Here is a 12,833-nt window from a genome sequence, read left to right as displayed (position 1 = left end):
TACCTTTTAAAAAAGGGAATTTGCATATTTACTGTAATAATGTGATTTGGTAAACTGATGTGATGAATTGTCATTTTTACATATGTGTGCATGTGTGATCCCTGGTGCATTATCTGTTTTATTAATTCCTATGATAATTGACACACTATTTAATTTAATCTGAACAACTGAACAAGTTCTCTCTCTCTCTGTGATTACTCAAGTGAAACTACAACCAAGTTGGTTGAATATGTCCAATGCCTTCTCCTTCATGTTATGGTAGAGGAATGATTCTCTTTAGAAGACACTGGAACCACTGGATGTTCTGAAATGATAAATGGAGTTGTATTTGCTGTTGCTTGTTTTGAAGTTAGAACACTTACAATGAAAAATTCTAGGCACCAAGAGGAGTAACATCTTACATTTGAACTTGTGCTGCTTCTTACCATAAAAAAAATGAAAACTTCTGCTGGTTGACAATCAAATAGCTATTGCCCATTGGGTTTGAAGCAAGTTCAAGTAATCCCATTAGAATGTAGCAAAGAAGTAGAGCCATGCTGATCAAATATGGTTGAGAAGTTGCTAAAGCTTGCTCAGTGTTCAAGCACTGGTCACTGGAACATATAAAGAATCTAAAGCCAAGAGTTTGGATCAGCTACCAATACGCGGTGCCAATAACATTCCAACCTGATTCGTAATTGCGATTACATTGAGAATATATCCCACCAATGACAAGAGAGATGTTCCCAATGCATGGGAGGTTACAGTGGCTTGTTGGGGCAAGACTGATAGTGTTTTGTTGGTAGCAGATCCCTCCATACTTGCATACGAGAAAAGGGCACCTAGTGAGCAAGACACTTGGGAAGCTGGAACTAGAGCTTGATGCTGGAAATAAGAAAAAAATGAAACGGAGAAAAGCAAGTTAAGACAACTGATAATATTCTTTTCTGTAAGTGTGTTGCGTTGAAGGAATTGTTCCAGAATGGGAAATGATTATAATGATATAGAGGAGACTAATTAATTATCAGTTTCTTATTTGATAGACATTAGATTAGACAACAAGAATATATCTGAGTATGTGTTAATTGATTAAACTACATTTGTAAGTTGGGCAAATGTTAGTGAAGATGCCATATGAAAAGGAATTTGGATTAATTAGGTGAACGCTTTGACTGTTTAATGGGTTGTAGAATTAATAAAGAGGTTTAATAAATTTACGGGTTCCACTGTAAAATTAAAGGTGCAGGTCTCATATATTTTTGCTTTTGCTGTTGTGGGACCTTATCATTAGTTTCACAACCCATTAAACAGCCAAAGGATTCAACTAAACCTTACTCTATGAAAATCCCTCTTCATAGTAAGTAAAAATAGCAATCTCATTGGCATCATCCGTTTTACTATTTTGCATTATTGCATATGAACAAGATTTTCTTCTCTTTCTCCTGCTCACAAGTCGCAAGTTACGTATCTAGCCTGGAACATTGTTTTTGGACCCACCTACACGTAATATACATTTATCTTTGCTCTATAAAGCCGATACCTGCCTTTCGTTTCATGTCAAACCACTGTCCCAAAAATTTAATCCTTTTATTTTTTTTAGCCTCCCCACCTAAAACATAGGAGAAATTATAAAATGCCATTGGGCAAAGTTTTTAAAATCGAACCGGTCAGGGTTTGGTTTTCAGAGTGAAACAGTCCGATTGGACGATTCTAATGGTTTAAATAGTCTGATTGTCCAAGTCAACGATTTACTGACCAAATCAACAATTTTTGGCGAAATAACGATTTTGAGGTAAAATAGAACATATCACTGACCAGTCCGACCATCCGGTCCAATCTGGTTTTGAAAACCATGCTTTGGGGGCAGTGAGAGAATTACCCCCGACCTGCGGCCCACCCTTGCTATTAGCATTTTAGCATTCCGTCAATTAATTCCAGAAAAGATTCACATGTGAGAGTTTTAATATTTCTAAAATCTTAAACTGTCGTTATGTTATTTTAGATCATTTTATTTTGTAGAAAATTGTTAAAATATAATAAATTAATATAAAATAAATAAAAAACATGAGATTGCAGATAACACAGAAATACAACAAAAAAAATGAAGAAAAAGAGGAATATAAAATACAATATATAAAAATAGAAAATTTCAGAAAATTTCAGAAAATACAAAAAAAAAACACCAAAAAATACAAACATATACCATGCTTTAACATGCCTATTTTCATTATTTTGATAATTTTTTCTCAGCCCATCAAATTTTAAATGGACATTTTAATAATCTTACCTTAACAAACTGTCAACGAATCAGGAATAGAGTGTTAGAATCCAAAAAAATCAAAGGGGGCCATTTTTACAAATGAAAATGAATGTTTAAGGGCAAAGCATCTCTACCCCAAAAGTACAATAGTGGGAGTCTATAATTTACCTTAAAGAATAAGATAAATTTTTTAAACTATTCTTATTATGGCTTAGCTAATTGAATTGACTAAGTGTACCCTTACTATTTGGAAATTGACTAATGTTATCCCTACTATTTCTGATAATTGACTAACTCTACCCTTACCATTAAGATCCATTAATATTCCGTCCGAATTTATTCACATGTGAAATATATTTTTTAAAACCCAATTTTACTCTCCACCTCCCTCCCCATCTTTCTCTCTCTCCCCTTCTTTTTCCTGTTGGGTTCAGTCCTCTCCCTCCCTCTCTCTCTTTCCTGTCTGTCTGTCTGTCTCTCTGGTTACCATCCACCAGATTAAGCTAAATCCATTTTCAGCGGTATGCTCTCGCTCTGACATTGCCCCTTCGAGCAGGCAAAGAGTCCTGGCGAACGCTGCCGATAGAACCAATTGGTTGACCTTTCTCAGCGATTCGCATCCTTCCCGGAGATTCTCGTCGATGAGATTTTTAGCCAAGTTTCGAACCATTTCATATTTGTGGGAGCTGACTGGGATATCGCTGATGATGGACAGAATATGAGAGAGTGCTTGAGCGATACCGGAGTCTCCTTGGGTCGGGAATTCCCACTTAATGTGGTGGGGTTTGAGAAGAAAGTCAGCCGCTGATTTGGCAATTAAGGAAGGGAAGATAGAAGGTAGGAAACGAAGAAAAAATAAGAGAAATTGGATAAAAAGGTAGCAAATGAATTGGAGAAGCTTAATCTTTCTAATAAATTGAGAAGGGATTTGTCGGCGAAGATGAATATAGAGGTTACCAAATTCCGAAGAAGAAAAGGAGCCATAGTAGTGGCTGAGTTCTCCATTGTCATCATATCCTATTTATCTGGTTCTAGTCTGAATGTCTGATTCTTCTCCCTCCGCCGGTATCATTTCTGAACTACATTATTTAGTAGATTTATGTATCTATGTAAATATGGGTTAGACCGCCACCGGCAAACCCTTTCCTCTTGCCGTCAGAAACCTGTTGCAGCGGCGGCGATATTCCTAAGCTCAGAACACTTGTAGTGTTTGGCCGCAGAAACCCTTCCTACCCAAGTCTCTAAAGTCTCCAAGTGACATTATTCTTTTTCCTTTTTCTTGTTTTATTTTGAAATTTTAAAAAAGAATAAAAGGTAAAGTAGTTTTGTTCATCTTTCTATTAACCAATGATAACAGTAAGGGAAGTATTAATCAATTGTCAGAAACAATAGGAATAGCGTTAGTCAATTTTCAAACAGTAAAATACATTTAATCAATTAACTAAACCATAAGGATGGTTTAAGAAACTTATCCTAAAGAACATCCTTCATCTTATCCCGTGCAGGGTGTATGGCTGACATTTTTTTTTTTGTCTCGTGTATGCATACCTGAAAGGATGTGTTTGATTTGATTTGAGGACAATTTGGTATCCCTACCGTCGAAACACTACCATGTATGTTATAATGGGTAGCCTCTTCTTGGATGGATGAAGGTTGCTTTTCCATAAAAAACGTCTTATTCAAAGGCTCCATTCAGAAAATATCCTATATTGCTACCTGCTAATAAGAATCATTCAAACCATTCTTTCTTGATATGATTCTGCATAGAGTTTTATTTTGGAAACAAACTATTTATACATACAGTGTGTAAATAAATGGACATGTACAATTATCTTATTATAGATTAGGTAATTACATAAATTAATATGATTTTTTTTTTTTTATAAATGCATCTTAATGCTTTACTCGGGTGGGTAAATGCTGATTGGATTAATTATCTACTCTTTCAAGCCAAGTTGGATGAATATGATTTTATCTTCCTTCTATATTATATTCAATCAATATCTAACAATTTCATCTTTTTTCTTTATCTTTTTCTATACCTAAATTATTCTTGGTTTTATATTCTTCCACATATATAACAAACTAATTAAGTTTAGTCGTCTATGTTACTGTCTATTTTTGCCACTTTAACCCTTCGTGTATAATTTATGTAGGTTCCTACATCTGAACTTACTGATATAAGAATTTCTTCATCTTCAGCTTCTTTACTCGCTGTTACTCGGAATAGTGTCTAGTTAATTCCACGACACCTCCTTCCTGACTTATTATGCCCTTTCTAGCTGCATTAACAGTTGCAGCTAACACACTGTCACGACTCATCAGCTTGAAACTAGAATCCATGCCTTCATAGCTTTAGAAACCTTAATTACTCCTTTATTTTGGTTTGACAACAACTCCATTAATTCTGGCAAAAGGACCAAAATGTCCTATCTCCTATGGTAATCAGTGCACTTGCCAGTCCTCACACCAAAACAAGCGAAAGTAATTTCAAATATATTCTACTTCTGCCCCACGAGGAGAGAAATGGAAACTACTTTTCTTTTCGTTTCTTTTTTTTTTTTCTATTAACAATATTTCTAACCATGAATTGTTCGGGTAGCTAGGTTCCTACTTGTCACGAACATATCCAACTTATAACCAGTAACCAGAAGCTATATGGATTTACTAGTTTATTCCCTTATAAGGAGTCTATTCTATATAATATATAAAAAGTTATAAGAAAAATATGAAAAAGACGGCTTACTGACCCAGCAATAATAAACTTGTTAGCACTACCGGACTACCGGACTCTCAGGGATAATAAACTTGGGTTCCTTGTTAGCACTACCGGACTTAAATCTGGGCTTGGTTTTAGGCTTGTTCAGTAAATAGATCAGGCCCAGTCATATGGATTTAAGAAATCATTCTAATAAACCCCACCAAGGGCAGATGGCATTAAGGGTGTCAATGGACCAGTTTTGGATTGGATCCCATCCAGTCCAAACTTAATTTGGACAGATCAAATGGACCAACAAGACATTGGATTGGATCAATCCGGTCCAAAATATTTATTAGATTGGATTGAACCTGGTCCATCTATAACAAATTTATATTAGATTGGGTTGGATTAAGCCAATATTTAGTCCATTGATATAAGATAAGAATATGTGTCAAGGGACCAGGTTTGGGTTGAAACCAATCTAAATCAAAATGAATTTGAACAAATTGGATGATCCAGACATTGAATTGGACCAGTCCAAATTGATCCAAAACATTCATCAGATTGGATTGGACCTGGTCCATTTATAATGGACTCACATTGGACTGGATCTTGGACCAAATCCAATCCAATTGACACCTCTATATTAGCATGGTCAATCCTCGATATTAATTCTCTCTTAGGGCCTTAGTCTCAGCTAAGCTACTTAGGTCCAGAACACACTAAGGCCCCCAGTCTCCACGGTGCTGGTGTCAAGCGAATAAGGCAATGCTTGAGTTGTTGCTTTGGGCCTCATTCTTTTAATTTTTGTTCATTTCTGGGCAAGAATGTACAATTATGAATAGCATTAGATCGTCTGGCCACAGAATTCTTTCCATGAGACTCGTTCTTTTCAGAATGAAAAATCAGCCCATGTATGTAGTAGTTATTAGGTCATCTTCAGGTGGATCACCTGTGATCTAATATACTAATCAAGTAGCCACTTAACAAAACACATATCTATTATAAACTGAGAGATGTGTGACTGCAATTCAGGGCTTGCAGATAGAGAGTGGGTAAGAAAAGTGAGTAGGAAATCTGGACTCACCGCTTAGTCCCTTGGCTGAGAATATTAGTTGCAAATATCCTTTTTACACCACACCTAATGGTAACATATCATGCACAGGAAGCTCCCAAACAACAAACTTTTTCACACTGTTACAGAATAAGAAGTCAACAATTCCAATCTGCAACATGGGCATGGCTAGCCGTTTTGACCATGTTACCATTCCATGGGATTCACACACTGGGACATTCTCATTTTCCAAACATCATTATAGGAAACGGGAAACGGTGCATTAATTTGTAGCCTGTGTACAGCTTTCCCCCTCCAGTAAAATAACAGAATATCAACGTCATTAGGAACCAAAAACCAGCACCTAATCCAAATATGTGCTTAATGTATAATCTTTTGCTTCAAGCAGCGACATCGATTATTTTGGCAAATCATCTCTCCCGAGAAAAGGATACATATTACTCAGTCAAATAAAATACATAAATTTGAAAGGTTATAGTTACAACTAACAACCACAATGCACCCCCGTAGATGTAAAAAATATCACAGGTGAAGAACCTCAGACCAAATAAATGTCTTCAGAAGATAGAGAGGAGACACAAGAAGCAACATTCGAGCAGAGAAATGAATCTGCTTTATGACAAAACCCTGTAGCTAGCACAAGCATATAGAAACACCAAATTCTGCTTTTCTTCTCTCCAGAGAAGACGCCCATATCACCTGCCTCCCTCAACAGCCACTTCTTTCCAGACAATCTAGTTAAGAAATAAGGGAGACCCATGACCTTATATAAGTAGGACAATATACCACCAGAAGAAACAGATTAGGTTCTACTCTTTTCGTAAAAGTTATCTTCTGGGACTAGTCTCTTGCTCCAAACTCAAGTACGTGATTTTCCATAGAGATTTTTGTAGACAATCTTGGTCCGGTAAACAACAATCAAGCTCAACAAGACTGCAACGATGCAGAGTCCAGACATTATCATGGAAGTAAGAAAAAAGCATATAGCACCCTCACACTTAAGTGACTCGTCCATACCAAGTAACACATCAGGCATCTTCCCTGGCAGATTTCCTAAGTTTCTATGAGCTTGTTTCTCTGCTTCATGATCATAAATACTGCTAGCAATGAGACCAGAAAAGATTAGAGATCCTGCAGGATTTGCTAGTGTGAGGAAATTATATAAAGCTCCAAAGTTTTTCAAGCCAAACAATTCAGACGCTGCAGCAGGAACAATTGCCCAATGGGCCCCATAACCAAGTCCAGTCAACAAAGTACCAATGTACATTGCCCCAGGCCATCCCATAGCAAAGAAGAAGTGACCAATTGCCATAATAACCTGAGCTACAGCCATGGCCGCTGGCCTTGGATATGCATAATCCCTGCACAAAATACATCTTAATAATTAGATAGAGGAAACAGGTGAAACAATCAAAAGTAAATAGCAGATTTTCAGTACAGTAGGTCGCACCTTACAATAACTTCAGAGAAGTAACCACCACCAATACGACCAAGGAAGTTCCAAATGCTTATCATGGACACAAATATATGTGTATTGTCATACCCCAAAGACTGGCTCATTTGGCCCAAATTATCAATCACTGTCAATCCAGAACCTGAACCCAATAAGAGGGAGAAAAAGATGAGCCATAAATCTGCCTTTATCAGTGCCTGCATCAAGGTGAAATCTTCCCCTCTACGTGGGCCCTTCCGTCTCTTCACTCTAACAGCTCCTTCTGCAGCTGCTTGGAATAGTTTTGCTTGCAACTGAGCAATACGTTTTTGCCTTTCTGATGCCGGGAGCAAATCAACTTCCCTAGGCTTCTCATCTTCCACCTCACTAAAAATAACCTCATTCACATCCTGTCCAGATTTACTAGGTCCATCTTTCTGAGACTCAGGTAGAAGGCTTTCTTCAGCAGGTGCTCTCACACCTGAGGAAAAACTCAGTAGTATGGGAATCACAATGGGAAGCAATAAGAGAATGAATAAAATAACTGTAAATAGTGTGACCACAGTGTGGTTCAGATCAACGATATCTTCAACAAGCATGACCCCCATCAAATAAGCAGCCAAAAGGATGCACACACTGTAGATAAATGTGAAACTTGAACCATCAGATGACCGAACTTGTCTGTGGCCTCCAACCGGTCTAACAATAAACATCAATGCTATGATTACCATGGAAGGTCCAACTGCAACCATAAAAATGATTGTCGCTTGATCAGGAGCATTTACCATTGCATATATCTGAGTTAGGATTGCACCACCCAATCCAGCAAATCCCTTTAGTATGCCCACTACAGGACCACGACTTTTTGGGAAGTTCTGTACACATGAAACCAGTGCTGCCGTGTTGAAATAAGTCTCACCATTTGTTCCCACAAATATAAGAATGCACATCTGCACAGCACATCTCAAACATGATTAACAGTTTACCAAGGCAAAACACAGCTAAATATACTGATATTTCTACAGCTTTCTAGTGGGCATTCCTGGACATTATTGAATATCTCCATTCTCCACACAGAGAATGGAATCACCTAAAAATTCATCAAACCATACTCATATTTGGTATTACATATTGATGATGATGATGATGATGATAAAGATGGTCTTACAGACTGGATATCAGGACAGGTAATCCATAGTTATCACATAAGTCCCATAAACAGCTCACAGAGAGGCCCATACATGATCACTGCAAATATGTTAGATTTTGATTTATCAACTTTCACCATGGTGAATGGATTGAAAAATGACTTTCGAACTCTGCATATGTGAGTCTAGATCTAAGTAACAACTACAGAATGGTAACCACATCTGGAGCAGGTATAGGCATGCCAAATTAGAAAAACTCCTAATCTGCAATGCAGCATAGGTGCAGAAAATGGAAATACATACTTACATCTGCATTTTGGACTAACACATAGTGTTGCATGTAATTATTTGACACTATTTGGTTAATTTAAAATTCAAGAGATCCTCATGCATTTATGCATGGGATTGTGGAAACTTTTTTCTCATGATGCAAGTTGTAAAAACCAAATTTGGTAGAAGATAAAAGTGGTATCCAGCAATGCTGCTATTTAATCCATCACACTTGCTTATTTTTCTAAAAGAAGAATATCTACCACTTATTATTGTTGAAACCACATATCTAGAAATTTAGGAGCACAATTCAATATTTTTAGGAACACATTCCCATTTCTAACATCGCAAATCACAGTTTAGAGTGGATAGGCACCTTTTTTGCATGGTTGTGGTTACTAAGATCTAGATATTACATATATAGAGGGTAGTTAAACTTCTATAAGCCTCAAATCATAGATTTAGCCTAGTAATTAACAGCTAGAGAGCAGAATGATATCCAGGCAACAATTCTAAAGTGAAAAACCATGCATGGAGAAAACCATTCATTTTCCATGCCAGTCCAAATTATGTATATGCTAATCAATTGTATCATGAAGGCATAACCCCATTCCCTGTGGCGTGATTAACAGCAATGATTTTCATCAGAAGGTTAATTAAATGACGTCCAGTAATGCATTAATCAAATATGGCATTGAAGAACTAGGATTTCATTGCTGACTTAAAAACTATAATCACTGGAACTATTTTGAAGTCTCTAATCAAATTTGAGTAACAGTTAACAATAATGTAGGCAATAGGATGATGCAAACTTTATATGTTACAGAACCATATAGAACCCAGTGTTTACAAAGAAATCCCATAGGCTACTGATATTTTATTTGCTTTTAAGTATTCTTCAGACTTAGGTGATTCTGACACTGAATTAGGATTTCAAAATGGCAAGTTTACAAGATGAATAAGGGGTTTGGTTTTTGGTTCAGAACAAATTGAGAACATCATTTGATGAGATGAGGGTCATCAGAGGATAGCTCTAATGGCAGGAAGACTTGCAGCTGGAGTCCATCTCAAAGTTGGCGAGATAGGACTAAACACCCCAACCACAATACTATAGCAGAGACCACCATCCAACCAAGAACTATTTTTAACATGTATACTCTCCTGAAGAAGAAGATGATGATGATTCAAGAAATAAAAATGAAGTTGGATTGGAATTAGATTAAGGGACTGTTTGGTTACAGCTTAAGTGGCTTAACTGAATGGCATGTTCCTTAGTCTTTTAGTGAATAAGTTATTGAGGAGGTTGTGACTTGTGAGTTTCTAAATGACTGAAACTGAAGTTGGGTAGATTACATACTCTTGATTATTTTATTATGTAACTACTTTATCTGCTAAAAGACAAAGCAATAAGCCATTCAGTTCAGCAACTTCAATCATCATCAAATGGCCCACTTTCCTTGCAATATTTAAAACCAAAAATATACACATCCCATATTGTGGATCTACAGAATCACCCTGATCTTTCTTATATCAAGTAAAGACTTCCTCAGTTTTGGCATGTTATTCAATGAAAACAATATAATATGATATTTTTCTTAGACAAGAGTTCTTCCTGTCTCTGAAGTAAATATTTCCTTCTCTTACCAACTAATGCTTTGTAACTCATCCAAGTTTTCAGAAAAAAAGTGCATTTGAACAATTATGAGAAAGCAAGTCATTTGCCTGAGATTCCAATGCAGCAAAACAGAGAAGTACAGGTTTTCTCTGGTAGGTGGAGGATAAGAGCCACTTATGACTCCTAGGAATTTCAAGAAGCAAGTGCAAGGAAAACATTATGAATTTCCGAAGAACGAACTCCAACTCCATATAGAATTGCTGGAAACAAAGAATTGAGAACAAAAGAGAACATAAAATCAAAGATTTATGTTATGCATTTCAATAAATGATGAATAATTTCATGATCTTTTTTTATAAGTATAATTTCATAAGATTTTACTATACAAATCTCAGTATTAAAGCCATTGAATTATGAGACAACACATATAGAAACATAAATTAAACATAACATCTATGCAGTGAGTATGAAATTAAATAAATATAACACTTATCAAGTAAATGGCAAATTATTAGCTTTCCTCATTTATCCAACTTGTCAAATTTGTAGCAATTTAATACCTTGGAAGAAGTGAATCTGATTTTTCCATAAAAGGAAAAAAGAAAAATTAGAAGCCACTTCTAAAAACTATTAGTTCAATTTGTTACTTATTAACAAAATCAAACTAATAAATCCAATTAAGAAAGGAATCCAGTTGACAAAATAAAGCAACTATGTCATCTGGAAGTGAGAACAACTACCCAAATTCAGGCAACAAACCCCTTCATCAGACTAATAATAATTATTTATATCATCACCATGATAATTTCCATCACCAACATTATTACCACTAAGAAAACTCTCAAAAAAAAAAAACAGATTAAGAAAAGGATAACTACTTTTGTGATAGCAGTAGGGTCTTCCATGTATCAAATTCATCCCAAATTAACCCTTTTTCATGAACCTAGATTCTTAAAACTACAACAATTAGTGATCCTGATTCCTAACCAAGATATCGTTCATAGTAATAATAATGATAATGATGACGATGATGATGATGATAATAATAATAATAATAAATATTCGTTTTAAATGATAAATGACTAACTTCTTCATTCATATATGAAATTAGGCTACCTCCTTCTGTTTATTTAAATCATCAAATTCAACAACTATTTCAGGTATAGTAGAGGTAGTTCATTTTACATAGCAACCAACATACGGGTTATTAAAGAATAATTTTCCAAAAGAAAATGAAAATGAGAAGAAAAGGAAAGAAATATTTCATGTTTCAGAGTAAAAAGAAAGTCACCGAAATAAGTAAAATGAAGAAAACAAGAAATAATAATATTATAATAATAATAACAATTATAGGAAATATACGACACAGCTCAACTTACCGCCCACAAAGGCAATATCGGCACTCTACCCGTTACAATCAGCCAAACCCACCCATACCCAATAAAGTTCTGTAATGCACCGACGAGAAGAGCTCCCCAAATGGGCAGGCTCTCACACAAACTCCCAGCCAGAAAGCCAACACTATCCCCAAGATCCTTGGCTACACCCAATCTCGCTATCTGTCTCTGATTGTAGTTGAGAGAGCTCTTTATCACGGGGGAAATACTCCCAAACAGATAGCCAATCCCCGCGCAGGATTGAATCCACATTGCGGCAACGAACACAAGCCATCTGTTATTGATGAAAGCCCTAAACTTTTCCTTGAATGGCAGCATCTTCCCGAACATCTAAATTCAAAAGAGAAGCAAAAAAACAGAAGAAAACTTTATCCAATCGAGATACGACACCGAGAGGATCTTCTATTGCTTCTTATTTCCAGGCGATTTTGTTTTCCTGAGATTTTCGGTCAATCGGATTAAAGAAGAATCAGAGAAAGAGAAGGTATCTTTTTTTTTTTTTTTTTGGTTTTGTCTTCCCGCAAAAGAACAGGTTGGGGGGAAGGGAGGACGAACGACGTTCTTTGCTGGATCATGAAATCATGGGATGACTCAGGCTTACAGGCTGGTCATTTATTAGTGGAAAAAATTAAACTTATGAAAATGCACAAAATTGAACTCAAAATTTCTGTAATGCCACTATACGGAACCCACGAAAGGAACGAAGGATACTGGATACCATAACATAGGAAATTAGGAATATAGGATTATTGGCATGGGCATGGGATATCTCCGAGCGGGAACCAGATGAGCTGGAGACAAATTCCTGCACATCGGGCTGGGTTACCTCTCTTGTAATTTTGTATTGAACATTGGCGTGTTCACTCGTGACTCGTGAGGGGGTAACCCAGCCCAGTGACTCAGTGAGCATATATTTTGTCTTCCAGTCCGGATCTGCTACTCACTAAGCGCGCCTC

At 36.4% G+C, this 12,833-nt stretch overlaps 1 protein-coding gene across 2 annotated transcripts; it reads right to left on the bottom strand.

The window, feature by feature from the left end:
- Positions 1–6,344: 6,344 nt before the first annotated feature.
- LOC104591744 (protein NUCLEAR FUSION DEFECTIVE 4-like) lies at positions 6,345–12,461 on the bottom strand. 2 transcript variants are annotated; one of them, XM_088886546.1, is made up of 4 exons: positions 11,860–12,421; positions 10,588–10,740; positions 7,466–8,397; positions 6,345–7,376 (listed from the first exon to the last, which is right to left on the bottom strand). In XM_088886546.1, exons 1-4 carry the CDS (start codon positions 12,205–12,207, stop codon positions 6,875–6,877), a joined length of 1,935 nt encoding a protein of 644 aa, XP_088742672.1. In that variant the 5' UTR covers positions 12,208–12,421; the 3' UTR covers positions 6,345–6,874. The 2 variants fall into 2 exon arrangements, with proteins under 2 accessions (XP_088742672.1, XP_010249040.1); XM_010250738.3 differs by lacking the exon at positions 10,588–10,740 and having other exon boundaries at positions 11,860–12,461.
- Positions 12,462–12,833: the final 372 nt, after the last annotated feature.

Source organism: Nelumbo nucifera, chromosome 4 (genome assembly GCF_055504915.1).
Source record: "Nelumbo nucifera cultivar China Antique chromosome 4, China Antique-T2T, whole genome shotgun sequence".
Taxonomy (NCBI): domain Eukaryota; kingdom Viridiplantae; phylum Streptophyta; class Magnoliopsida; order Proteales; family Nelumbonaceae; genus Nelumbo; species Nelumbo nucifera.
This window is presented reverse-complemented; position numbering and strand designations above follow the sequence as displayed.

Coding starts and splice junctions, on each gene's coding strand:
- LOC104591744 (XM_088886546.1), bottom strand. CDS start 12,207: ATGTTCGGGAAGATGCTGCCATTCAAGGAAAAGTTTAGGGCTTTCATC. Junction 10,741..11,859: donor CGATATTGCCTTTGTGGGCG/GTAAGTTGAGCT, acceptor CTTTGTTTCCAG/CAATTCTATATGGAGTTGGA. Junction 7,377..7,465: donor TTCTCTGAAGTTATTGTAAG/GTGCGACCTACT, acceptor TATTTTGTGCAG/GGATTATGCATATCCAAGGC.